The 25,110-nt window shown below is 41.0% G+C and overlaps 1 protein-coding gene across 12 annotated transcripts in view; it reads right to left on the reverse strand.

Annotated features, from left to right (window-relative positions):
* Window positions 1-18,441, reverse strand: part of LOC137803610 (pleckstrin homology domain-containing family A member 5-like) — a 76,207-nt gene extending 57,766 nt beyond the window's left edge. For all 12 annotated transcript variants that reach the window (XM_068602236.1, XM_068602239.1, XM_068602234.1 and 9 more), the window contains exons 1-3: window positions 18,310-18,441; window positions 18,091-18,167; window positions 16,694-16,751 (exon numbers count right to left, since the gene is read on the reverse strand). In XM_068602236.1, the coding sequence (XP_068458337.1) occupies window positions 16,694-16,751; window positions 18,091-18,167; window positions 18,310-18,401 (227 nt within the window). In that variant the 5' untranslated portion in view covers window positions 18,402-18,441. The remainder of the gene's footprint in view (window positions 1-16,693; window positions 16,752-18,090; window positions 18,168-18,309) is intronic.
* Window positions 18,442-25,110: the final 6,669 nt, after the last annotated feature.

Consider the following 25,110-nt stretch of genomic DNA (forward strand, 5'->3'; position numbering starts at 1 on the left):
GGAAGTACAGTATAGATGCAGACCTAATCATTAAGGTAAAAAACAAATTTAAAAAAATGGTATTTGAGATGTTGTTGTTGCATCAGACAAGGACACAAGCAACAGCCAGAAACCCAAAGTGATCAGGAAGCTGAGAAAGGTTGTTTTTTTTTCATATTAAATACAATCATACTTTCATGCATATTAAACTCCCACAGAGACACAGATAATATGTATTTTTAAAAATAGACCAATATTTAAAACTCAATCAGACAATGTCACAAACTAAAGCTTGATCAAAGAATAGGCTACATAAAACTTTTGAAAATACATCCAATCAAATGAAGAAACTTCAAAATAATTCAGATCAAAGTGCCTTTCATCTCCCTGCTGCATAGATGTGCAACTCCTTCGGCTAATGGCTGCGCTGGAGGGAAATTAAACAAAGGCGGGGCTAAAAACTAACATTTAAAAGTAGTTTCCAGGATGGCAAGAGGACATCCGCTTTTGGTTGCCAAAACTGAAAATATGGTTGTCATTTCTAGTCACCTTATATTTTGAGTAATTATGCACTTGCATATAAGCTTAATTATAAAAATGGGACATAAAATAATGTGAGGTTAATTGCAGTCACGGGACAAAATTCTGAGCAGTTTCTGTTTTATAATTGTGTTCTCTCAGTGGCCCTTCAGCATTGAAGTCTTAGATTGTGGGTTCCTTCAGTGACACCATGCTCTCTACTACTGAGAAGACCAGTCTGTCTAAAAGCTGCTGAGATAGCTTGTCACAAACGGACAAAGAGACATACAACTCATCATCAAAATATGGGCAATAAATATTTGAAATTAATTTATTTTAGGGTGCACATTTTGACATTTGCTGTCCCTCATTTTGTATATGTTACGAGCAGGTTCCTCGAGCTGCCCATGGGGGATCCCTAGTTGCCCCGTGGCCCAATCTAAATGTGACCTCTCCACTGAGTCACAGGTCCCCACCTCGGTCTCCTCTCAGTCATCTGTTGGCTGGTAACCCCAAAAAGGAAACATGAAACTTCACATGCCTGAATCACCTCAAATAGCTTAATACAGAGGGAATCAGCTGCACAAACATCAATGTACAGCGGCAGGGCCACTGAACTCCTCCACGTGTTATGAAAAGTGTTACAAGCTACTTTTAACTAAATCAAGATGTCTGTATATTGCCACTGTGCTCTCTCTTTCTCTTTTCCCAAATGATTCACACAGTCAGACATAACTAACACATCAGAAGCTGCAGCTCACGACACCCTCTTTCCTTGGACCCTTGATTTAGATGAGTAAAAACGCCCCCTCTCTCAGAGAAACCTCAGGAAGAGCAACATGAGAAGGATCCCTCCCCCAGGACAGACATGCAATAGATGCTGTGTGTACACGATCCTTCCTATTATCGCATAAAGCTCATAGACATCTGTTTGCTTTATAAAACACAGGGACACACCACCTTGTTCAGAGAGAAGAATGGTCGTGGATTTCAAAGTGTTCGATCTCATTCTAACTGCATCCCACACAGCTGGGAAACCACAATATATCAGTGGGAGGCAACAGTCATGTAACAAACTACCGGTAAACAATAGAAGGACTCTGAAAGACTGATGTTGTTCTCCAGGCCTCAGCTGTGCCGTGATATATTGTACATCGATATCACAAATAAAGAGACACGCTGCCAAGTCTCCGGTGTGTAAAGACCAAATGGCTTGCGGCCTCCAGGGTTTCCCTGCCAATCGCAAAAAAAGTAACAGTGTGGAGCATTTTTAGGGGGATCTGTTGGCAGAAATGGAATATCTTATTAATAAGTTACTTCTTCTCTAGTGTACAATTACCTGAAAATAATTAATCAGAATGTTTTGGTTACCTAACATGAGCCGTTATAGCTACACACAGAGCAGGTCCTTTTCACAAAGTCACAATGTTTCTACGGTATCCCAGAATGGACAAACTAAAGACTTGCTAAAGATTGGCAAGATTGGGGCTGTTCGAGTTTTCACATCGGCCACAGTAGTTCTCCTACGCGCTCGGCGTATGGGAGAAGTTTCAGTTGGTTGCAATATGTCACCGCTAGATGCCACCACATCCTCCACACTGCACCTTTAACTCAGCTATTCTTCTAGTCATTTCATTATTTTTTTCAATTAAAAAAGAATGCCTTTGAAGAAAAATATGTCTCGGCTAGTCTTGCTAGCTATGTTACAATTTCAGTTTGGAGTTTGATTTAATTCAACACCAAGGGAGGCAAAGAACTGGCAGATAATGCAGTTTGGCGTATCACATCAAACCAAAAGATATGCCACAGATAGTATTCATGAGAGAAGAATGGGTCCTATCTCAGACAGCAGATGAAAGCCAAGCCAATAGCCATCTTCCTCTCAAAGTAGAATGTCTTAAAGGAAGAAATAGAGGAAGAAACTAATCATAAACACATTTGGATTGCAGTCCTCCTGTACATGAATTACAACAGTGAATTGGAGTACTGTAGAGTAAACCCAGGGAAAGCCTCACACACGTCATAATGAACTGTCACAAAGGCCTTTTCCCGATACACAAAGCATGTAAACAGGATTAGCAGACTTCCATTACTCATGAATAATCAGAAGCCTCTTCAGCGTAGATGTATATGGGTAAAAGCAGCATTGGGCTGACAAGTTCTGTTGACAGAACATGAACTTGTCCCCAACACACGGAAATTGATTTACCCTTCTGTACAAATGAACTAATTATAAAATCAGGTGGTAATCGAGTTAAGGGAAAGGGGCAGAGGAATTCTGGTCCGTTTGTAGAGCTTCTCTTGGACGTAAAAGAACTATTTTACAAGGAAATACCAAACATACAAAGCAGCTTGAAAACAAATCTTAAATAACCAAATCAGAATACTTAGAAAAAAAGAAGAAAAAAAGAACAATCCTCCAAACTAATAGTAAGATGAAATGTCATACCTTGTTCTGTCACATTTGAAGAAAAGAAGAAACTCTTCACGGGAAAGACAATTTAATTTTGCAAACGCCTCGGTAACACAACAGCTTGTAAATATCCTTTTAAAACATTCACTGTACTGGTGCTAAACAATAATGAACCTGAATGCAAACTAGGAAAGGAACGAGTGATCCACAGGTAGGTACATCCACATTAAAATGAGCAATCCGTCTGTCAACATAGCACTGTGATACGATGTAATATGATGTTTAATCACCTTGAGCAATGCTGTGTGATTCAATATCCCTATCCCTGTGCACACTACCCCATTGATATAGGCGGTGACTGTTAAAGATTACATGAATGACACAGAAACACACAGGAAGTACCAGAGCTACGCCACGTTTGTGACTGCTGCCCCACATGCTTTTTTCCTGGCTAGTCCTGCGTTAGTCAACAAAACACTGCTCCTTTTCTTAGTAGACGCACTAATATTTGGTTTCTGGCGATGTCAAGTCAGGTCACACAGAGTCAGTGTATTCATGCAGAAGGGTAAATCAGCCCTTGTACACCTTTAGACCGTTATATCTGGAGGCAAGCAATTTGTCCATAAGGTCCATACTGTACAGCCACGTGTTTGACATTGATGCCAAAAAAATACTGCGGCTTAGCAACACACGCTAATGGCATAAAACCATGCAGCATTGCACACAGGTCTATTTTGTCAGTTTGTGTGCAGCGTACAAGGAGATGTGGGAGTATACGAATGAAAAGCTGGTCTCATTTACACATACCTCTCTCATCTTTCCCTGAGGAGGGCTCTCATCATGAGTCTATTAGTACCTCATTACTAGGATAGCTCTGTTGACATTGCTGGAACATAACCAACGACCTCCTGGCTCAGCGTGGCTGCAGAGATTTACCTGAAGACCGCTTCACGCTTCAAGAGGAACAATATGAAACGCGAGTGCTTGAGTTACAAAGCTGTTATTGTTGTGCTTTTGAGTCATGCAGCATCTGAAATCTGAAACTCTGTAAACAGCACCAAACTGCAGTTTGACTGAGCAGGTTTCAGATGTGAGGTCATCATGAGGACAACAAGAAACATGAACACCAAAGTACACAGTGTCTGTGTTTACAAAAGCCTAGACTCTCTTTGTCCACAGTTACAATTATGTCGTTGGCTCCATGAAAGAAACATACATTTGTCGCATTATCAGGTTGAGTCTGTGTCTATAGTTGCTGAATTCGTCCAATATCGGCCTATTTTCTATAAGCAGACTTGTTTTAACAAGAGCTGGCAACTGCTCGTGAAACATGAAACACATTTTTCAGCTTTGATGCATTGTATTAAAATGTCAATTTGAAGACACAGTTGACTTCTAGCTTCAGGTTTTTTTGTACAGGGGCTTTGGCTTTCAATCTCAGAACCACATTTCTTTCTTAAAATGTTCCTCATCTTTCATACAATTGATTCAACTCGGAGAGTCCCATGCCCAACCAAGCCCTGGAAGTGCTCCTGTGACTGTCACCTGATATTGACTGTCCATGCAAAAAAATTACAGGACTTTTACTGAATGCCTTTAAAAAGCCTCCTCGCTTCGCAGCTGTATTGCTACAGTGTGGGACTAATTGGAGTCCTTCCTGATAGAATTATTATAAAATTATCCACCACCAGAACATCACGATGAGCAGTTGGCCAATAATAGATATTCTAAATTATCTATTATTTAAAGATGTTGCTCGGGACTTATAGATGTACAACCTATCTGCCAAAAATTACAACAAGTCCCCTTGGACACTGTGCTTGCTAGGTTTAAAAAAATATATAGGAAAAAAACATGTTTTTGAGAACACTGCCATTTTCACTGTTGGTAGGGTGAAGACAATTTTAAGTTTGGCGGTGAGCCAGCTTCAGCTGTGCTTTGGTTTTTGGCAAAGAGCAAACTTCTTGTGTACACATTACACTGTCACACTGAATGACTAATGAGCCTCTCTCCCCCATAAATAAACAATGAAAACAAATAGGCAGAGCGGCAAATCTAACAGCTCGAAGAAGATCTTACAGTCTACTTACGGTCGGTTTCAAATCACTACATAAAAACCTCTGATAAATTTGGGGAAGGTTTTAGATTCTTTCAACAAACAGATGCAGCAGTAACAGAAGTCTGTAGCATCAAGGACCACGGCCTGTATTCATCAAGCAGTTCAAAATGACACATTCAATCATTTAAGGGATCGCAACCAAAATAATACAAACAGACGTGTTCAAACCGAGACTACAAATTTATATCACAATATACTGTTTCCTGTATACCACAACTAGAGCTGTAACTGACAATTGTGTTCACAATCAATCAATCTGATTATTAACGTCACCATGTAGTCTATGAAACATGGTCTGTACAAAACCTACAACTATAAAAGTTACTATGAGGTAAGAGCAAAAGAAACAGCACATTATCACAATTCAAGAACTAAAACAATGAATTGGTTATCAAAATTCAGTTTCTGACAATCAATTAAAACATTGAATTGTATTTTATGTGACAAAGTCTTTCCTATGTTGGTGCAAACAGGACAGTCAAATTCATATCATGGCTCATCTCTCCACCACTGTGACATTTATACCAGTCATATTTCCCAACCCTTCACACCATAACACCCGCCCACACACTCAATAAGGACCATCGTCAGTCCAGTGGCAGGCAGCAATAAAGCTGTCGCACAGTGTAGATGTCTTGAAACGCTCTCTGCTAAACCCTGCTGCCTTTCACAAGGAGCACACAGGCATAGAAATCACAACATCACAGTCAGAGTTGAGGGTGTGTTTATCCGAACCACCAGCAGAGGTCTTACAGTGAAAAAAACAGTGGGCTCCCCCTCATCCAGAAAGAGGAGGGGGAATGCCGGCACACATCATTTTGTGAATAGCAGCATAGAGGTGACAAGGCTGCATTTGTCCTTGAGCAAGTGGTGCCTGTATTTGAACCAGACTCTTTGACTTCCAGAGACATCCGTCCATCCTGCTTCAGAAACATATTGCAGAGGACTGACAGCTGATTACACTGATGGATCACCATGCGGTGCAACCATTACCACTGTTATGAAGCCCCTGTCAGCTCACTCCACTCACTCTCACACTCTCACAAACCCTCCAACAGAAACGGAGAGTAGGTTGCTGCACAGAGCTGATATGTAGTATCAAGTGATAGGATTGATTTAACTGCACTTACTCTTTAAAGGATTACCCACAGAGTTTTTAACCACTAAGGCAGAGTGATGTTTTTGATTGGTATAGGGCCCTGTGTTGTTTTATGTGCACAAGGCGAGGAGTAAAGTTGAACATATTTCTGCAAATTGCAAAGTGCAGTGGTGGTAGAAAAGTGTGGTAAAAGGTGGAAATGAAATGTAAGACGGCAGTATAAATATATTTATATATTTAAAATATATAAAAGCAAAAGATTTCCAAATATTTTCAGGAATAAAAAGGTAGGTATGAAATGAATACCTGCAGAAAAAAAAATATTCTAATGCTTTATCAAATCCACTTCAATCTCAGCAAATGTATTCTGACAAGAAGGGGAAGATGGAAAAACTGATTCCTCAAATGTTATAGAAATAGCTATAGAAAAAGAAAAGCCAAGCTACCGAGGATTCAGACAGACAATCGAAGCGAGAGGTTGGGGTAACATCCCAAGCAGTGATATTCTCTTCCGCTATCTGTGAGTCACCTGACCTCAAACAGATGGCGAGGACTCTGGGAAGAAAAAAATATAGGATTGCACATTCAGCGTTTTTTACAGGGTTTTGTGTTTGCTGGACACACAGCTTGTGTTCATTTGTAATGAGGGACAACTATTTTTATATGTTTCCTGTGTCTCTAACCACACCGTGTCACATTCTTCTGATGGTAGCTCCAGTGATGCCATTAAGCTTGTGCACAAATGCACAATATCAATCACAGCAGGTATTATCCAATGAGACTTGGCATGGAGTTCAAATATTTGTTTAGGCAGGAACAGCCAGAGCGTGGGAGAGGCCTCTGACAGTAGAACAGTCCCTACCTAACCGTTGAGCAATACATGCAGTGTATTATCCAATCACTGCCACTGTCTGTCCTCAGAACGACAGACAAATCTCCAGCAAGCAATGCACAATACGCACAGGAAATATCTATAAACGGTCTGATAGTACTAATACACCTCTAGGTACTATTTAAAGCAGTCGTTATGACCTGGCTACTATTTATATCTGTCAAGTGCCCCATCTCGCAGCAGCATTTACAGTGCACTCAAGTGACGATGTACCTCGCACTTAACCACATTCACACAGACCAACAAGAGGCAAGATGAGTGGCTGTAAAAAGCATTTTCACTTTGGATTGATGTTTGTTGGGAATAGCTATGGAAGTCCTTTGCACAGTTTTGATATTACACAAGGGCTCTTTAAATGAATGGCTTCCACAGGGGCCAGCATAGGAGGTGGGCGAGAGAGAAGAGGGAGCATACCAGTGCACCTAACATAAGCCAGAAGTGATTAGAGCCTTATATTTATGGTAAGGGTTCTCAAAACGACATATGTGGCAGCTAGCTACTTATTTTCAATTACAAACACTAACTATTGTATGGGTCATGAAAAGCTCAGAGGCTCACACTTAGGGAGTCAAAAGCATTTGTGCTGACAATGAATTGTGAGAGGATTAAACAATGTCCTGCTGATAGTATACATTATGTCTCGCCTGAAAGACAGTTGCTGGGGAGAGACAATTGTGGGACCTAGGAGGTCTGCAGGGGGAACGGTACAGCTGACGCTGTTGCCAGGAGAAAGGAGGGAGGGAATAAGCCAAAGCCACAGGACCAGGAGGGTACAATATTAATCCCTCTACTGCTGCTGCTAAATTGAAATCTTGGCAGCAACCAGTACATCAGTATAGCACTACACCCTTTATTCAATCTTCCGGAAGAGGGTGAAAAGAAGACACGCTGCGATATGTTAGGAAACCCTGTTTATGAAGGTGTGTGATCACTGTGAAAGCAGAGCCTTGGATTCTCTCACTGCGTAACGGTTGCAGAGGAAAAAAAGGAGAGTGATGAGTGCCTGCTTGGACACAGATAAAGACAAATTCAAGAGGCTGAATTTGTAACAATTTGTTTCAGGAAGCAGTGCGCTACTCAAAAGCCCTCTGTGGACATTTTAACACGACGTTCCAAAGGCTCACAGCTGTAGAACATTTGAGCAGAGTGACGGCTTCCAAAAGCTCCCTAATCATCACAGACCATCTGGAAAACAACTGGGCCGTGCACTGTCCACTCGACTGGGGTAGACAGACAAGAGAAACAGAGGGAGAATGAAAGAGATAGTGCGAGCACTGAGTAGGCGTATGCTTTGCCATGGGAGCTGTACCATTTTAAGAGCTTAAGAGATATCCATCGGCTACATCACAGAGCATATCGTGCCACCAAAGTAAAGGAATTCCATGAGCAAAGACAAGGTGCTTTCCACCTGCAGTTGCACTGATCAGCCCTTGTTTTGGCTCTATACAGTAACTTGGCATAAGCACTGTAATGGTTGCAAGTTTTAACTTGAAGCAATGTTGAGTTCCTCACCGAAACAGGCCCTTTAGAAGAGAGGATGGTATTTGGAACATTTGACTTCAGAGGAGAGCAGAGAACCGCCAGCATACTGAAGACTACGGTGGCTTAAGATCATATATGCTGCAAAGAAACTTTCTCACTTGTGCCTCTCCAACTTTATATCCCTCTCTACTTTCCAACTCTGTGGATAAAATATAAAGGTAAGTGGACTTGATGGAAGAGAATGCAGAACGAGACTTAAGCAGCTGGCAAAGCAAAGCAGCTCCCTCGGAAATATTAAATAGTGAGGAATCAATTGGATTAATTCTCATTGAAACACGGCTAGTATACCAAGTTCTTTAGATGTAGACCGAATGATGTGTGGAATAATAACACACCGACAGCATGACCACCCTGATGGCAGCTATCCCCAGGTTCAACCATAGCACAACATAAGCAAAGGCTGCAGGTTACAACAGAGATTACTCAAATTCAACAGCTCTATCAGCATTTGAATCAAAGATACCACACAACTAAGATGCTTTAGGACCAAGGAATTACAAAACGCTGCATGCGCCCCTCCTAAACACAAAAGGTGCGCCTACATTCTACCAATTTTATATATTGGGGATAACATCCATATTCTTTAATACCGGACGTTAATCATAGCGCAGATGATGAGATTTGAGAAAAGGTGCTTTTTGTCAGAGTGTGCTACAGCTTCTGACAGAATGCACCTTTTCTCAAATGGCTGTCAGAGGTTGTTGCACACTGTGACAGCCAACAAATGACACAAAATAAGACTGATAGCAACTGGGACCACTGCAGAGAAAGAGTCTCTTGATCCTGTTAAGAGCAACATTGCCTTTAGTTTTTCAGCCCTGCGAAAAAAAAACAACCCTTCCCATAGGATACAAAAAGAGGAATAAGCTAATATTAGCACACACAATATTCATGAACAACAAATGCATCTAAAAAAACGTTGGCGAGATAGCCAAGAGTATAATGAACGACAGCCGAAGATAACTTGGTCTGATGTGAATTTTCACTGAGAAACTGAGTCTTAATCAGCACCTAAGGGCATCACTGACATTCAAGGATCTCTTACACATATGTTCACACACACACAGCATCCATACAACGAGACACATGCACACTTTTCCTCCAGTGCTAACCAGATGTCAGGGACCCCACGGAGACTGAAACGCGTGAGAGCAGTCTGAGCAGCTCAAAGCTCGCCTACTTGACTGTCTGTCTCCCCGTCAGCACTCGACCCTCAAAACAGAGAGTTACGGAGCTGGAGACGGGGATGATGTACAGCAGATCCAGGTCCACTGGTTTCCCTCTTAAATCACATTACACACACACATACACGTACACACAAGTGAGCTGCATGAGTACCGAGCACTGACAGAGTTAGTGAGTCAGCAGCCACAGCCATCAGAGCCTCCCCCTGCCAAGGGGGTGAGTAAACACTCTCAGAGCTTTGCAGTTTGAATAAAGCATTGTCCCTGGTGTGCCATTTGTTAATGTTATCCATGTGTATTGGGAACCAGCACTTCTTTTCAAACATACCGCTGCATACGGGCTTCATGATCACGATGAGCACCTGGATTATGTCACTGAATACGGAGGGCACATTATTCATCAGACTTCTTAAATGAAATCAGTGAATAATAATGATGATAATAATAATAATGTACTAGATCGAGGAAAAGATCAGAGGTGTATCTCCTTAAGAGTCCATTACGGTACTCTCAATGAGATAACCGCTCACAGTGCAATGTTTCCCGTACACTATGATATTTTCCCAAAAGGTCATTTTTAAAAAAGGCTGTTGATCAGTTAAAGTTTGTTTATAGGCGTTTGCATGTTGATTTTCTAAAAAGGCAAGACTAATTTACACATAGGTGTGAATAACGCTGTCTTTGCGTTGGCAGACAGGTGAGCAGTCCGGTGTGCGACACACCTCTCACCTAACGTGTGCAGCGATAGGCTGCTGATCCAGCAAAACAAATGGAACAAACTGGCTCTTCTTGTTGCTTTTATCAGAAATCTCTCAAAATACTTCATGGTGCTACCAGCCAGGAAATTTGCGCTGAGAAAGAAGGGGAGCCTGACACATCGATGTGTGAAAGTGGGCTGTTTCGCTGCTGATTAAATTGAAAGAAAATGCAAAAAGAAGAACATTTGTGAGCGTTGCCCCAGCAACCCCGTACAGGGTAAGGTTAATAAGGTTTGAGGTTAGTTTCAGCAGTGGGATTTAACGAGTAGTATTGTATGAAGCTTAAATATTGCTGCCTTAAGGTTACTACATTGTAGCCTGTAAAAATGGTCTACTTCTGCTTTATTAGGCAATAACAAATATACAGTATAGCAAGTCTCTGCTTGTCCCAAAATGTTCATGTCGCAATGTGACACTTATGCTGAAGCTGAGCCTTTCCATAACGTTAAATTATTATAGTTATAGTAGTGTGCAAAACTTTTAACTTTTTAGAATTTTAAGTACGTTTTTTTAAAATGCACAACATATTATGAAGATGGAGCCACTGCTGGACCTGAATGTGTTACAGAGAGAAAAATACCATCCACTGATTTGCAACGGTGGTTTAATGATAGATTTGAGCTATTCCTGAGGTGTCTCCATATGCAATCTTTCACCTGCCGGCTAATCGGAAGTGTTTTTTCATGCTCATGGCATAAAAGCTGTGATCCCTAGATTAAAAATGTAGTTCCATGACCCTGAAGGTTAACCATCTAGTGACAGTGCTCTTTACTACAGCTGCGATCATGTTTTGGAAGCAGAGAACACTTAATCACAGCGTGATTAAAAAGAAAAGAAAAGAAAGCCTTTGCGATTGGTCACAGCTTCTTTTTTTTTTTTTACTTGAGAGCACTTTTAATGTTATGCTTAATTAGGCTATTAGTAAAATTATTATCTTCAAGGGTTATAAAGCCATTATTGTGCATTTCATTTTGAATTCCAAATCCATGCACTTGGTCACCTCTCTCACATCACTACTGTGACTGGATTTTCAGGGTTGCATAATCAGGTCTGACAGAAGGCTTTGCGCACAGATAAAAAGCTTGGATTATTTCCTGGAGAGAAGGGAGAGCCTTTAAAGTCTGCCATTACTGTGTGTCTGACAGGTATGGAGGAATCTGTGACTGATATGGACGAACTCCCACGGGGTTTGCCCTGAAAGATCAAGACCTAAACTCCAAGCCACCACAGAACAGACAGACAGAAATGAGAATCAATGTGAGCTCATTCCTCATATTGTCCCTTAGCATTGGGGATTTTCACTCACTTTGGCGGATGTCACTCGTGAAAATGAAAACAAATCCCCTATGCTGGAAGTCTAATCCATTCTTTAGATGTCTGATAAGCTGCCTCATTTCACTGATGCCCCGAAGTGTCAGTCTCTGAAGTGTGGGGAACTGCAGAGATGAAACTTAGAAAGGGAAGAGGCACGAACAGAATACTTGGTTTGGACAAATGGCATGAAAAGGGACACTTTTTTGGGAATCATGCAAGTAGTAAACTGAAAAGTATACTGAATATATACTGAAAGTTTAGTGTATGTTGAATGGGAGGGTATTTTGAACTAGTGTGGAGGCAAACCAAATGATTCTTTAAAGTGGCTACGATCAAAAATGCTAACACAATAACAATGGATCACATGACAATGTGTGATGTGAAAGAAATAACTTAGCGAATCAACAGAGATTTATCATCTGACTCTGCAGGTCTAAGGAACGTTTCAACACCTTTTACATTTTTTCAAGCCAAAAACACATCTTTAAATGAGTGCTCATGGTGCTCAGTATCTGCTGGATGTTTGAATGAGAAATCATTTGCTAACATGAAAAAATAACTTTCATGCAAGTTATTATGCTACATTTTAATCTCAGGAAATGTACAGCCTCTTAGTAATTTTCATCACATCCGTCATTATGACAAACAGAGGCTCTAACAGGTTATCAAAAAAATATATGTTTGATTGTCTTTCTTTGAGTGATAATTACCACAGCTGAATATTGATAAGAGCAGCCTGATGCTCCTACAATCTGCAAAGTGTGTGGGCCTTCAAAGGACAAAATGAACCAACAGCAAAACAGAAATCCTCAAGAGAGATTCTCTCATAATTTGCTAAATTTCAATTGACATACTTTCCTCTATTCTGAGTGATAAATTATGCAGCTCTGGAAGTGAACTGTCTCATGAAAGTGGTGATTGCAGAGCAGACGAGTACAATATTAATGTTTTAAGTTGCACTTTATACTGATGAGCACTCGGAAGCGGCAAATTGGCCTCAAAGGACGCTGACAAAATGTTGCCAAATGAAACATTAATAACTGTGCACTAATAAAGGAATACTTTTGGTCTCTATCATTGTGAGGGTTAGCTGTTCGAGCCTACTACTGTAATTATTACTCACTCATTAGTCTTCAAAACAAGAAGTCAGCAATCTGATCGTGTAAACTACCCAATAAGCCCTGACTTCAGAAGTTCCCCTCCTTCTGTCAGAATAAATGGGATATGAAGAATATCAAAAAATAAGGCAACTGCCAGGAGATCTGTAACTGTCTTTGCAGAAACATAATTACTGTCGTACTGGATCCATGAGGTGATAGTTATAATAGATTTATAAATTAGGGCGATCGCTGTCTGACCAACATATTAAGCCTTTTGCGTCAAACTGATTATACCCCATTTATCTTAATTCACCCTCCTGAAAGGTCATCACAGTTCAACAATCAACAAAACAAAATGCTAGTCCAATTGCCCAAATCATGTTCCTCCATCTTGTTCAAAATAAAGCTTGAAGCTAAGAAAGATTTTTAAAAAAAAAATAAATAAAAAATCATCTGCCAGATGGCACAGTCTCATCAAAACGCTGTTTACGTCACAAACAAAACAAAAAAACTGAACAGATACTGCACTCTATGCGGTCGTAAAAATTACCACAAGACCCAAGACAGGGTTCCAGAGATATTGTCATAAAAATAAAATGTCCAATGGCTTGACTCTCCATAGAGGACGCTGCACAGAGCCTCTGATGAACCGGCCAGTTAGCTGACTGATCGACTCCGAGGACGCAGCAGCAGCATGACAGCCCCTCAAAAGTGAAGCCAGAAGGTCTCAATCACAGTCTGGTGGCCGGCTGTTAGTTTAGGAAGCCGTTTGATTATAAGCGGAGTGTGCCTTTTTAATGTCGAGCATGTTCAATTAATTGTGGGAAGTCAAAATCGTGACTGCAATTTAGATTTGATTAATTGAGCGGCCCTACCTCAGCTGCAGATCTTTGCACAGAAGTGTAGTTCAATAAGAGATACTGTAAGTCTCCGAGCTCCCAAGTCTCGACACAAGGTAAAAAGTCGCCTGACAGTTTCATCTGAAGGAGAAAGTGTCGCTCACTTGTGAGGAGTGTGGAGTATTATAGTACAGCTCTGGGAGGACCAAAGCAGCCCAATGGCTGGATGGAGTTTAGTGTGCTCTGATTCATCGCCAAATTCAGCAGTTGAGACCAGAGCCAAAAGCCTCTGGCTGCAAAAGTTCAATAGATTAGGACTAATGGGTGGGTGCTATTGACCCGTTCCTCTCTTCTCAATGAGCCACAGCAAATGGGAAGATACAATGATTCTGTGTCTGTACAGTATGTATGTAATCGATATATGCTCTTCAAACAAAAAAAAACATTTTACAAGCACATTTGTAAAGAAAAATGATGTTTGCCCCCGGCTAATAGTTCTCAGATTTACACCTCCTCATTATCTTACTCTCTGTTAGTTTGACAGCGAGTACAGGCCAGTTGACACTTCCAAGAACTGAAAAGCGGCGTTGGCTTTGAGCCACTTGCAAACCAGCCAGCAACTCAAACGAGGCTTCTCCGTCTGAGGCGAGCAGTAAGCCGTGACTGATTCAATTAACATCTGCGCTGACCTTCAGTCAAAACTCGCAGTCCCAAGAAATAATCACATCTTGTGATGAGCCATGCTTCTAGTCAACACCATCACGGCAACAACCTGCACCTACTATCCTCCCTCCACCCGAGGACATTCTACGTCAGCACAATCTGCTACTTGATGCTCGCACTGTGGAGCCCGATCACGGCCAAGACACACGGCCAGCTTGTGAAACAGACCCGAGTCATAGAAATGAATCAATAAGCTAATCTTTATCTGAGAAAACAAAAACATGAGGCTACTGTTGTTGTTTTTGGCAGTAACAACAAAAAACTAAACTTGCCATACTAAACTGATGATGAAGGAATAATGCTAACTTACTGTAAAACATGAAGCATAGACTGTCATCAGGCTAATAGCTTTGGGGAGTTTTCAGAAGCTTTTATTGGCAGCCTCACATAAAGTCTTAAAATGTCCCAAGTACGTTCCAAGGCAGTTATCACATAAACGTGTCAACAAATCTCTATGTCAAAATGAAATTGCAATGAAATTAACAGGCCTGGTTTCACATAGCCCAGTTTCTCATTTTAACTACTCCACTATATTGCTATATGGTATATTAGGCTCTGAATTTCTAATTTAGCACCCTTGAGTAAAGCAACGAAGAAGAAACTCATGGGCCAGTCCCAGTAGAACAAGCAAGACTGAGGCAGCATATGGAACACCATTATCTGCATTTCAATATACAATATTCTCCGAGGCAGTATAGAGTATGTTGTATGACTACAAGTCTGTTCTATAGACACATTACAAAAGGAACTACACTAAATGCTTCCTTGAGATCTAAAATGTAGCTTGTACATTAAACTAATGGTTTTTCACTTGCCATATGCAGTCCGCATGCTTTGCAGAGGGTACTGCTGTTATTGGACTGTGCCAGAGTCAAAAGTGATATACTATTGAATGTGGTCCGTTTTGCACTGTGAAGACATGGTGAAAATAATGGAATATAAAATGACTGCCAGTTGGCCTGCCTGGAGACCTGCCACATGAAGCTCCCCAAATTCACAAGGAAGTCAAAGACGCAGAGAGGATTCAGTGAGGACAATGAGGCATAATATCCTAAGTTTGCAGGCTGTATATTGCAGTGCAGAAACATTGCTTGTCTGACAGAAATGTTCACGGGCAACATATCTGTAGCTGTTGTGTGAGAGGACATGTATAAAAACTAAATATTCCAAGTTATTTACTTGTTAGAAAACATTCTCAGGACAGATGACGAATCAGTGCTGACTGAACCACAGCGTTTGTGATCTCTTTTGATCTGTCGCATGCATCAGGCAACCATGGAGGAGGAAGAGGAAAACATGTAATGTACTGGGGTTCAGAGCCTGTGTAGCACAGCCAACTAATGTAATTCATGTAGATCCTGGTCATCAAAAATAGAAGGGCACAAACTTAACACATCAAAGGGCTTTAGTGGACATAATAATAATACATGTTAGTTTTTGAATACTTTTCAGGGTAGTGAAAGACACATTTAATAGTTTCAAATGATCATAAACAACAACACACTAAAAATGAATAATATATATAACACAACGACATGGAGGATATTTTTGTATTTTGATATATTTCCTCCTGCCGACATGGTGCCAACAAATGAGTACTGGGGATATAATGTTAAGGGAAAAATAAATGGAGGGAGACTTTAAATAAGTCTTTTGAAAATGCATATAATACTGTAGGTTGGCATGTACCTCAGCAAACGCCTTAAAACAAGTGGTGTCATTTTTTATTTTTTTTAGGTGAAAAGAAACCACATAAACAAAAACAACAAGCTGTTTTTGTCAGATTAATAAATGTCAGAAAAAGAGAACGCATTATAATTTTGCTCAATTCTCCAAGTAAACTCAGCTCTGAGCAGGGTAAGTCTGGTTAAATAAAAACACCCTGCAAGAAGACAGTAACCACACTTTGCTCATGTCCGTCGAGTATTTGCACAATATTTCTGTGTAATCATTAACTTTTTTGCGATAGGCTTCTGCAGTGCAGAAATGGGGAGTGAAGGTTCCAAAAGTACAGCCATGCAATCTTTACTTCGTATACACAGCACGGTTTAAGGAGTAACCCAGAACTTGGACAAGTTTTTCCTTGAACCGAAGTGATAAAAACAGTGATAAGTAAAAGCATCCTGTTTTTAATTACCGCCTGCTGCACTCAATGTTAGCAGGTTCTGGTGTTATGAAGGGTGTGTGTGTCTTGTGAGGTTGTCAAACTCACTTGATAAAGCATCGTGCACCCTCGAAAGTATATCCTTCTTCCCATCCAGTGGGTAGGTCTGTGAAACAGGGACAAAAACATGAACAAACAGATGTTGTGTGTATTAAACCAACAGCAGCCACGCGCTCTAAGCTGTCAATCCACAGATAGCTGCAACTCTGATTGCTTGATTAAACTTTTAGTCGTTTGATTTATCGTTATAATTGTTCAAGTAAGGCTGCCAAACATTTGCTAGTTCCTGAGGATTCACTGTTTCTCTTTTACATAATTGTCAATGAAATATCTCATGGTTTTGGACTGTTGGCCGGAAAAGTAAAGCAATTTGTATCCTTCACTTTAAGTTTCAGGGGTCCCAACTACCTATCAAGTTCACAATTAATTAAACTGTTAATTGTTTTCTTGATCAATTAATTGTTTTTAGAATGGAAAATAATAGCAAATCACCCATCAGACTGCTAAAGGAGTAAAAAATCGAAATGTACCCAATTTGCCTTCCCTGACAAAAGACAATTAAAAGCAGAACGTCCTCTAAAATGATAGGCTGGAATTAAGTCTCATTTGGCCTTTTTATTTGAAAAATCACTTAAACCATTAATCGATATCAAAATATTTGCAAATTAATTTGCTGGCAATCAAATTAATCGATGCGTCCACTAATTGTTTGAGCTGTAACTACTTTGGGCTGTGGGGAATTCAGTCAGGCATTTTTCATTAGTTTTGACATTTAGCCTCGAGACTGAAATGATGAATCGAGGAAACATTAGTCGCAGCCCGACTGAGATGCAGCAGCCACTCAATCCCATTAGTGGGAAAGCTCTGCAGGGACTTGAGCGGAGGCTGCTACATAGTTAGTGGCATGGAAACGTCACCAGTAGCATACAATACGAGGAGCTGGTGTTAGTGGAGACACGGAGCTTTTTGAAGCGGCAGACGAAGTGTCAACGTAAAAGCTCCCAATACAAAAGCTCCTGTTGCTGTAAACCTGTCAATCAGTTACTGTTCCGGTGGACGTATCGGACGTATCCAACATTAAATGAAACGCTTCCGAAATTAAAATGCATGCAGGTGTTTGTAATTTAAAGTCGTCGTTTCACGACTTCGCGCCGAGCTTAAACTGAAGGCTGAGGCTCACGACGAAGTGGCACGAGCGGGGCAGAGGTGGGCATGCGAGGAGGGCTCACTTTGCACGGAACCAGTGCCACAAAAAAAAAAAAAAAAGCGTGCACCTAGAAACACAGCATGGATGTCATGCTCTCTCTATCTCTCTCTCTCCGCTCTCCCTCTCTCTCTCTCTCTGTCTCTCTCAGTGTGGGAAGTATCGGTTCAACACATGACGGCGGACACGAGCGACGTGAAACATAACACAGAAACTTGAGAGCCGTGAGCTGACACCTCACCTGGAGTTTTTCTGTGCCCGGTTATTACCGCCTCGCCACTTACTGGATGCAGCCAGGTTGTACTCTTGGCTTCTTCGCTGTTGAGAGAGAGAGAGAGAGGGAGCGAGGGAGAGAGAGGGCGAAAATGCGTTTATTATTACACGGAGACTTTGTTTCCGACTCGGGAAACATCACGCGGGAATTACTTGAGGCGTTTTTACTCTCTGAAGGGATAGTTACTTAATGAAGAAGACGCGTCCATCCCGAGTAACCCCGTAACTCCAGGAAGAAGGGAGACAAGAAATCCACTCGGGCTGTAGATCCGCCGCCATGTCTGGCTGTACTGAATGACAACCGCCCGCGCGGCTCCGCTCTCGCGCAGGCAGCGCATACACGGGAACCTTGGCAACGGCGGATGTGTGAGGGGCGGGCCGGAGCAGAGGGGTCGGGCCGACAGGTAACACAGGACTCTGGAACGGGGGAGGTTTGATTGACAGGCGTGTTCAATACCTAGATTCTATTGTTGTGCGTTATTGCTCTAGGAATTCCAGTAACACGTGTTATTCTTCTGCTGTTTGATTTTGGAAATCATTTATTTTACTTCACATTTATTTTACTTTACATTTTTTTACTCATAATAATGAGATAATCAAGTCGAAATTATGAGATACTAATGAATGATTATGACTTTACTGCTTCCATACAAAGGGAAACAATAACACACTTTGTATCTCGTAATTTTGTGTTTTAATATCTCATAATTATGACTTATTATCTCAAAATTATGACTTTTTATCTCTTTTTTTCTTACTTGGGCTTCCATACATTTGTGTGGTTGTGGATGCACATTGTTTCTAAACAAAGACACCTCTCTCTCCAGTATGAACAAACATGGGGAACAGGGCCAGATTAACCTGCAGGGCAGCCCCCTGGGAAAAATTGATCCGCTAGGCCCCTGAAGGCCTTTACCTTTTATAACAGCAGACTCTTTCAGCGCTCTAGGAAAAGCACAGGTGTTACTTATGACATTAATGATGGTCCCTTTGTTCAAGAGTCCCGGTGCCAGAGTGGCAGTGAAAAGGAAGACACTACATAATTCAGGCTTCATTCATTTTATAAATCTACACCTGCTTCTCCTGCAACGACCGCTTATTGTCATAGTCAATTTGTATTCTTCTAAGAGGACAAATCTTAAAGATTGTAACTTTAAATTCAATAGATTTTTCTTCAAATTATCAAATAAACGTGATCTTATTCAAGGAGTTCAATGGGGGCCTACTCACTGATTAATCCAGCAATGGCAACATGGGAAGTACTGGTGACTGGTTAAAACACTGACCATAAAACATTAACCTCCCTGACTCATTTCTTCCCTCATCTCTCACTCCCCCATTTCCACTCCCTAGTGTCTGCTGTTAAATAAAGTTGAAAGCCCCCAAAAAAGAAATATCTTTGCACAAAACAGAAATAATGGAGGTCTTAATTAAAGACTTAGAAATGGTGCATCGAGGTCAGGAGCCACCTTGAAGCATCTTGTCACACGGTATAGCTTCAGCGACACACAGTCCAAAACAAATCATAAGCTCAACCCAGATGACACACAGGAAGCCGGCAGCTTTTGTTGCACCTGGACCTCTGGCGTCTTGGGGCAGCAGCCTGCTCTGCCTGGTTGGTAATCCAGCCGTCATGGTGGCACAGACCAGAGTGCACTCGCAAACACACACTTTCAACTCTACCTTTAGGTTCTCGGTCTCCGCCTTTTGTCATTGTGCTGTGAAACGGCAGCATCAGCCTTTCACACCATAAGAGGACGAGTCATACAACACCACTGTGCCCGGCCCGCGTGTTGTTTGTTGCGTTGCATTGTATTCTGGACACATGGTAAGCCACAGCTTTTAAAGGCAGTATAGGTGGTGGTGGTGAAGGGAAGTCAAGGTATCCGCCAACTGCAAAGTCATCCACTTTGAATAAAGTGGGAATATGGGAATAACTCTGAAGGGAGGGGGTGCAGTTAGTCACCGATGCTGCTCCTCGTCAGGTGTCAACAACACTGAGCCCTTTGTTTTCAACCTGGGGCAGAGCAGCACAGCTTTCTGGCTATCTGGCGTACAAAAGAACTACTTGTTTTTCACCCAGGTACTAAGGGGCCATGTGAAGAAAGTGAAATAATATTCAACGAAGCTGAGCCTCGTGGGTCCTTTTGTTTAACCTTGCATCAATTTGAGACTGAGAGTGTAGAGGCTGTGTTGCATAATGCATAGCTAAATACTACCCATTCCTTCACATTTTGATCAAATCTGGAGATAGATTTTGATCTAAAATTCAGACTTTTTTGAACAGTTGAAATATATTTTTGAGGGAATAGACACAATGCCTAACTTGCCCGAGCCCCAGCAGTCCCATCACTATTTAATTCATTTTAGAATATCTGTGAATAAAGTCCAGTAGGATGGAAATGATTGGATTAGAGCCTGATACCTTTCTGTATGTGCTGGTATACCCGTGGGATCTGAAAGCAAGGTAGTGTCTGAAAGCCAGGGTTCCTGCTCCTTAGTTTTCAGACTGGGAACTCAAATCTTCCTGCATATTTCTCGCCATTCATAGCCACCAGGAAAGAAAAGTAGCATACACTATTTCCTTATATATATATATTATATATATATATATATATATATATATATATATATATATATATATATATATATGTATATATATATATATATGTATATATACATATATATATATATATATATATATATATATATATATATATATATATATATATATATATATATAGGATAATAATCTGATATAGGGCACAAACTATATGTTACATTAAAAAGTCTGAATAGTCAATAGTTTCCTTTTATTCAACTTTGTTTTCACAGGATGCGAGTAGCAGGGTTAATTGAGAACTTTAAAGCTTCCCCACTCAATATGCAAGTTTGCATGGACTTCTATTTACGAGGTCTGACAGTATTGACATAACAGAAAGTCTTGCACTTTGGGTCAGGACATGTAATTCTCCTTTTGGCAGAAGCAGACGTTTCACAACTGCAGCCCACAGTTGCCACGGTGAATGATAAATGCTTTACTGCACTGTAGCTTATCATCAGCTCTCAGGCAACCTCATACCATTTAGTTAAAGTGGGAGCCTAAATGAGAGTGATAAAGTATGTTTATCTTTCGGCAAAAGGTAGACAGGACACGCAGGTGGTGCTGCGTGTCAAGATAACATCAGCAGCATCTAGTTGAGTAATAAGAAAGGAAATAACTGGAGAACAGACCAAACAGAACCTAAGTCCTGCAGATTTGTTCATTAACTGTGTGTATGGGATCCACATAAGGTCACACTCTTATCATAATGTAATGCAAACACAAAAGAGAGACTTTGAAAGATCAGAAATGTCTCCTGACTTTAGCCCCTTGTTTTAAAGAGAATAAAAGATACACAATCCACTGAATAGAACAATACAACCAGCTTCTCCAAGACTCAATTCAACTAACGACATATGAAGTTGAGTCCTGAAGGAGAGCCAGGGTCTGAATATGTAAAAGTTCAAGGGAGAATCATTATTTAGAACATACAGTGTTGTGTCTGGTTAACATTGTGCAAAGCATTCTTACATAATTGCCAAAGCGAGGCAAAGCAAGGGTTCTCTGCTCAGAGGCCAGACTTGAGGCATCAGAATGTAATTAATGGTTGCACATTGTCAAGCAGCTGTTGGAGGGCTTTGTTCTGATGCCAGCTCAGCAGTAGCCCCGTGCCTGTCTGTGCTAGGTAAGAGGGAGGGCTCTCCTCTTCAGGCATCTTTGCAGACCTTCTCATACGGTGGCATCAAAAGCCTGAACAGATAGAGGCGTCTTTCAGCCTGAACACAGCCCTTTGAATTTAGTGAATTGTAAACCTGCAAAATTGTATTACATTGCCATCTAACTACTACTAAGGGGGAAATGTGTTATTCTTTGATGAAGTAAAAGTAACCTCCGGAGGTAATATTCATACAGTGTAAAAATGGACTTACATGGGCACAATAACTTCCTATTGAACTGTACCATTCCCATCCTGTACTCATTGCTCTAAGATGTGAACATGATGTTATCCATGCTGCTCCATTTTCAACACACTGTATCATTTCACTGGCATGCATCACCCACAGACCAGTATAGCTTCTATGGCCAGTCAAGTCAGCAGGAGCGGGGAATCGTCAACATTGGAAAAATGGTATAACACTTAATTTAGCTGTGGATGCGGATATTTGCAGTAGTAGCAGTGCGGATGCTGGGAATATGGGTCACTAGGCTTTAAAAGTGTGTGGAAACAGACCCTGAAAGAAGGTGCAGTTCTCACAACTCACCTCTGAATCATTAAACACACGTCTCTGAATCACTGTTACTCACAGTCTGACTAAAACCACACCCACAAATGGCTCTATTTCATCACATCAATGACTTCATTGGATCCGTAGCCTTTTTGGGTGCAGTCCAAATGTTTTTCTTTCCAGGTTTTATGAGATTTCCACTCGTGATATGTGCCATTAAAACTGAATGAGTAAGGGTACTCCATGCTGTAATCAGAAGATGTTGCAAGTGGCCCGAGCCAGTTATTAACTGAAGTGATTGTGAGAGGAAATGCATTGCAGCTTGTCTGTGGCAAAAAAATAAAAGCTATTTTCCCAGACCTATTTTATTTTTGTATGTTAAGTTAAAACATAGTTGGACTTGTGTTCTATGTGACGGCTTATTTGTATTAAAGTATTGAAAAAGCCGACTGTGATACTTTCAGCAGAGCCCAACAATAAGACCAGCAGCCGAAACAGGCAGAAATAAAGCGTCATAAATCTTCTGTATCAAAGGGCCAGAGCTCAACCTCGCACGATTAATGAGATCTAAACTAACATAATTATCATAATCCTCCCAACATAATGTCATTAGGCATTATTGGTTTGGACAAGAATCTCTGTGTAAACATCATGAAATTGACCTGCTTTCCTCCAGCTCTCTGCATCATGAACTGCTTTATTAATTGCTATCTGTACTTAGTAAGTAAAAGGCTATACTGTAACTGCACTGGACTTTAAATCACCCTCACAAAACACGAGTAGATTCCTTATTGACTGCAGCTGGCGCATTACTCAAAAGATCCTGCTGTGTCATTGAAGTAATGGAGCAGATTATTAATTAAAATGAAGGACCACTTAACATTGATCAGGGTCGTAAGCTCCACTTTGGTATAATGCATAAATAACCTGCCATGGGGTGTGATCCCCCAATATGCAGTGCTCATTAAACCTCATGACATGTGCTGACACCACGGATCCTGACACACATCCTGCTTTCAGCTTCACGGGTGCGAGGCTGTGCCTTCACCCCGCAGTGTATTATGCTTAAGTAGCAGTAATACATCAGGTCTCAGAGAACTACTTTGGGCTAGTTTAATGGGAGAGAGCTGTTTTCAAAGGCACGGTTATCTGGTGGGAGGGGACAAGGCCACATTCCACTGCAGACATCTTAAACCTCTGAGGTGATGCACAATGTTAATTAAAGTGTGGATGTGAAACCAACCACAAGAAGTTTTCCTTTTCTTTTTTTTTTTTTTTACAGAAGTTGATGAAATGTACTGCAACAATGCAACCACAACATCTGTTTGGCGTTGCAGTGTTCAGGATGTCTCCGCATGCAGTCCTCCCCTGTTTACACACATATCCTGTGTCTGATGGGAAAGCAGCGCAATGTGACAAACGGGTCATGAGCATGTTCTCGGGGGCAGCGAGGGTCATGTGAGAAAAGGCTCCAGTCCAGGAATATTCCTTCAAGGCGGAGGGCAAGAAATCCTCAAGGACGACGCTGATATTCCCAAACGATCCCCTGAAGTTTGAGACAACTGATTATCCCTCCCACTCTGTTCAGCAACTACTTTCAAATTCAAAGAGAGCTGTCTAATACATTAATCATTATTCCTAATGAATGAAAGGAAACGATTGCATTTTAATAGGATGCGCAGTGCGCACACTGAGATCCAGATCTCACCCCGCACAGAACAAAAAAAAAGCTTTGTAGCCAGAATATCGTGTTCAAAAGCAGGAAATGTTTTTATAAGGAACACAAAGGTTTTTAATGCTGAAATAGCAGAATTAATAAAAAAGATGAATTGCTTTACAGAAACCTTACCTCGCTGAGTCGCTGTCAACTGGTGGCCTTGAGAGAAAATCTAAAGACTGTTTATGTCTACCCAAGTAATTCATTTTGTTAATACAAGTCTGTGTTAGATATTCGAGAAGAGGAAGGAAACATATGACCTCGTCTCTGACGTCACAGTACACATATTTATGTATGAACATCTGCTCTGCTTGGGACTATTTTGGGCCTGGAGTTTTTTTTACAATTCAAGGTCATGGAAAAAGTGCAAAGATGTACAATCATGACTAAAATGATCATTACTGCTTCATTTCTATGTTATGGTTATCATGTTGAAAGTCATTGAGTTAATGTGGGGAAATCCTGGATTTCCACACAAAATAAGTCACTCTGTGGGTTTGCATAAATAACTCCTGAGTGTTTTTTTCTAGTGCATGTGACTGTGTTCCTCAGCAGGGTGTGTTCAGTATATTCAAAAAGAAAAATGTCCCATCCGAAGCAAAAGCTTATCCGTCAAAAAAGTGTCTGCTTTTCTTTAATTATTCTCTTGTTCCCAACCCGACCCGCATCCTTCGGCACTGAGTAAATGAGCTCTCTATCAAACTGAGAGAGAACTCAGTCGTAGATGCTTTGCCTTATTTGTTTGTGTATATAATGCCACTGTCGTAACTTCCTGAAAGGATGGATTTGTCTATGTGATTGATGAAGTATGCATGTAGGTGCCACACACAGCTTAATGCAAATTATCACGTTACGTTGACAAAGTTAGCACTGAATGTCTCTATCACAAATGATGTGTCCGTAGAGACTTCCGAGGGTGCTGGTTTTGGTTCATAACACAAGCAAAGCAGGGACCTTCAGTCATTCTGCATCAGAAGTAGAGGAACTCCCACACAATGTGTT

The sequence above is a fragment of the Clinocottus analis genome, unplaced genomic scaffold (assembly GCF_023055335.1).
Source record: "Clinocottus analis isolate CAN_PGR_092001 unplaced genomic scaffold, fCliAna1.0.p SCAF_6, whole genome shotgun sequence".
NCBI lineage: Eukaryota > Metazoa > Chordata > Actinopteri > Perciformes > Cottidae > Clinocottus > Clinocottus analis.